This window comes from Gavialis gangeticus, unplaced genomic scaffold (genome assembly GCF_001723915.1).
Source record: "Gavialis gangeticus isolate Ggan-Ray unplaced genomic scaffold, GavGan_comp1, whole genome shotgun sequence".
Taxonomy (NCBI): Eukaryota; Metazoa; Chordata; order Crocodylia; family Gavialidae; genus Gavialis; species Gavialis gangeticus.
In genome coordinates, this window is record NW_017728983.1 from 4,257,790 (window position 1) to 4,261,732 (window position 3,943).

The 3,943-nt window shown below is 48.8% G+C and overlaps 1 protein-coding gene across 1 annotated transcript in view; it reads left to right on the forward strand.

The window, feature by feature from the left end:
- Positions 1-3,943, forward strand: part of SLCO2A1 (solute carrier organic anion transporter family member 2A1) — a 133,853-nt gene that overhangs the window by 38,183 nt on the left and 91,727 nt on the right. The window contains exon 3 of the mRNA XM_019513040.1: positions 3,199-3,320. Within this exon, the coding sequence (XP_019368585.1) occupies positions 3,199-3,320 (122 nt within the window). The remainder of the gene's footprint in view (positions 1-3,198; positions 3,321-3,943) is intronic.

Below are 3,943 nucleotides of genomic sequence, written 5' to 3' on the forward strand. Positions count from 1 at the left end.
TCCTCATATGGCTTGCCTTTTAAGACTCTGATCATACAGATAGCTCTTCTTCTCCTGATGAGCTCATGTAGCCATGAGTTCATCTGCAGCCTTCCTAAGAATTGAGGGAAGCCGCAGCTTGACACTTCATGGGAAAGGGATGGCAAATGAGCTGAAGCATTTAAGGGAGGACAGTGGCAGGCCCCCAGGTCTGTCTGGCAACCTGCTTGCTTCAATTAGCACCTTCAAGTGGCAAGGAACAAGGGACATGCAAGTGGGCTTGGTTTGGTTTTTATTTATGTTATTTTATCTTCAAAGCCCTCCTGCCAAATCACTCAAGCCTTGGGGACAGGCTTTTAGGCCCCTTTTCCAGCTGTAACTGCTCAGTCTTAAATTGAGGTCCAGCAAGTCATTTTCTAAAGGAGCACAGACATGTGTACGTTTGGAGCTGTTTCAAGAAAGGAACATTTCAAACAGGCAGTAGCTATTGTGGTCTCACTGCTGCACATGGACAAGCCGGGTATGTAGCAAAAGGGCTTCCTCCATTACTAAAGTCCATTGCAGCAGTTTTGCTATGTACACGATGCTCTCAGCTGGCCCACATCCAAGAATTAGAATGTAAGAGCTGCTGCCCATTAAAATGGCTTCAAATGTTCGCGTCTCCTACCCAGAGTCGTGTCTCATTGCTCCGCACCATGCAAAGCATCTCCAGGTGAGAGGCCTTTCGCCCCATGTCCAGGCACTCACAGTAGCTCAGTTTGCAGTTCTGTTACTGGCATTGACCAAGTGCTACAAAAAGATGCTGTATGGCTTGACGTTGCATTTTTAAATGAAGCAGCATTGACTGCGCTCAGCCTGCCCTGCCTTGTGCTTTCTGCAAACATCAGAGATCCAGGGTTTATTGACCAACCCTTATGAGAAGAAAATGTCAGCATTCATATTAGGTGTGCTAGCATGCTCTTCCCAACAGGAAATGGAAACCATGCCATTGTGACCCATCTGACCAGTCTCAGCTCATTGATACCAATGACATTTATATTGACCACTGTTCTGTAGAAACAGGTAAATGTGGTGCACTCAGCATCTGCTTATGGGCAGTTTCCAAACAGAGGACGTGGAACTCGCAGTCTAAGCCAGTACTCCATGTCCGTGCGTGCGAGCCAGCACCACGTGCTTCAAAGGAAAGCATCAGACTCCCTCCCTGTCCCAGCTCACAGAATTGATGAATTGCCATCATCCCATTAATTAGTTAGGTCCCTTAAGGCCAGGTTTGGTAGGATTTATGGCTTTTTCAAAGCTGTGCTTCTTAATGCCTTGGCATTTGCTGTTAGAAATTCAGGGCATTCTGGTTAGGTGGATACATGCCATGTTTCCTTCTGACCCCTGCTGAACTGTCTCATCATCTTTGATCTCTTGTAGCAGTTTGGAGGCTCACTGTGTGAAACAGAGCCCCAGCTAGCCACTCGAATTGTTTCACAGGACCTATTTGCTCAGCTCTGCTACCAGCACTGACTACCCTGTGTCAGGCTATGCACTGGGCATGTCAACATGGCCCCACTCCTGACCTTAGCGTTGCTGCCAACAAAACGAGCCCTACCCCTTGGGTGCACTGGAGACCAGCAGCTAGGCTTGCAAGAGGCTGAGCTATCTTCTCTGCAGCTTCAAATCCACTCCAAGACACTTGAGGCCATTCCTGGGCAGTCTTCTTTGCCAAAGGGCCCATCTGGTGTGTCCAAGGGCATGGGGCTTATTTTGTCAGCAAGCCTGTCCAGGGGAGGCAGCGTATATCTGAACTCTGATGTGCAGGGAGGCTTCTCCCTCAGCCTCATTGATTTTTGGGTGGCTGCACCATGGGCAGAGGGATCCAGAGGAGTGGGCACTCTGTGTTAGGGACACAAAGCAGCCTGTAAGTGTCCCTAAGACCAGTCCCTGAGCAGCACAGCCCTTGGGAAGCAGTGGTTTCCTGAATGGCCAAGTGGTGTGTTCAGTGCAAAGGTATCCTAGGAAAATGTCCATCAGCACTCTGCTTCCCAGGGGTTCCTCTGCCCCCGCATGACCGCACACAGCAGGATAGCCTAGGTGTCCTCTGCTAGGGGCTGACACAGCTGAGGCAATGTTCAGCTTGAGACCTGGTGTGGGCTCCTCCCCTTCAGGAGACACGAGCCTGCTCTCCTCCTCCTGCCTGTCACTTCTCTCTTCTTGCACAAAGCTGTTCGTACAAATCGATTCTCCATGCAAACATAAGCCCAGCAAGCTCTTGGAAAAAGCCAGATCCCAGGAACTTCCCAAAGGCAGGTTTTTTTCCAAGGGCAGAGAAGCAGGGTGTGCTGGAGCTCTGCAGGCTGTGTACCTCCCAGCACTCTGGGGCAGGGAATTCTTCCTCTCTCTCATGAGCTGTGTCCAAAAGATCCCTCCTTGTGCTGGAAATCCCAAATGCAGGTTAATGTAAATGCAGTCTGCCATACACACATCTGTACTTTTTCCCTGGGGAAAGCCTGAACTTGGCTCCTTCTTTGTGTGGCTCTGTCGTGTTGGCTGTCACTGTATCATATCGGTGTCTTCCATACAGACTACACTGGGAATAGTAAAGCCCCTAATGTACTTCTGCAGGGTCTATTGCTCTTTTTAGCCTTTCACAGGAACCTCCTGCATGGAGAAGGGGATTGTTTGAGAGAGAGAAGAGGATCATTTGGGGCTGCGAATATCCTTCTCGGGGTGGATACGTTTTAGCCAAGAGGGCTATGTTTACTTATAAAGACAGACGTTATCTCCTTTATTGTCCCCTATATCTTTTATAACTCTTGTAGTCTGCTGGGGAGGGGACCTGCAGCTGCAGCATCAGAGAGGACAGACCATGAGGCATACCTGCTCGGAGGGGCAGCGTGAGCTTCACAGCCGCTCTCTGTGTCTTTAAAGTTCCCTCTCGACACAAAAGAAAAGAGGGAGGAGAAATGAAGTTTCATCATCACTCCAGAGAACAGACTTATAAAAACTTCACAAGCTCATGCTCCCTCACTCACTAAGTCTCGTGGGCTTGGACAGCTTTCAGTACTGATTTACTAGACTCCAAGCTGGAGGAAGGAAAGCGGGGAGAGAGGTTTATATCGCTAGCTTTCTTGGAAGCATCCAGACAGCTCAGTGCTTCAGCATTGCAGCAGGCTTCACGTTCGCTGGGAAGTTGGGGGCAGGAGAAAGGAACTAACTAAGTGTATGCATTAGCCTCCAACAGGGTTGCTGATCAAGCCATGGGAGCTCAGCCTGAAAACAACAAAGCTCAAGGCATCAGCAGCAGCCCCCAAGGCTCTAGCACCTGTTACCGGAACATCCTGTGCAATATCAAGGTAAGGAGCTAAACTTCCCTCCCAGAGGCTGCACGTTGCCTTTTGCTCTTTGCTGCTTGGGAGAGACAGCAACACTGCTCCTAGGTTCAGCTCAGAGAACGAAGTGTGTTTAAGTGCAGCATTTCATGCTGTCTGGTCCTCTTGTCGCACAGCGTTAAGTCACACCACAGCTAAGCAACTTGCATGGCATGTCAAAGCATTTAGATACGGAGGCTTGTCTGCTTCTGGCATGTCTACCAACAGCATAGGCTAGTGTGTGTGCGTGTTGAAGAGGTTGGTATTGACAGTGGCAGGCATGCACACACAGGACCTGCTTCTCACCACCAGCTGAGGATCCAATCCGGTCTATATTGTTTAGCACACATTGTGCAAGGAAATGATTAACCCTCCTGTGGTGTGGAAAGAAAACACTGCCTTTATAATAGTATTGATCAGCTTTGAAAAATCTCTGCACAGGTAACTTTGGGCATGAATGACAGGATTAAGCATTGAGAGCTTTTCTCTGCTGGGTTGGTTCCTCCTGCTGTCAGTGAAGAGGTGGTTCACCTGCACCCTTGCCTAGCAGAGCACGTTTACAGCAGATGTACATTTTTTTTTTTTTTTTTTTTTTTTTTTTTTTTTTT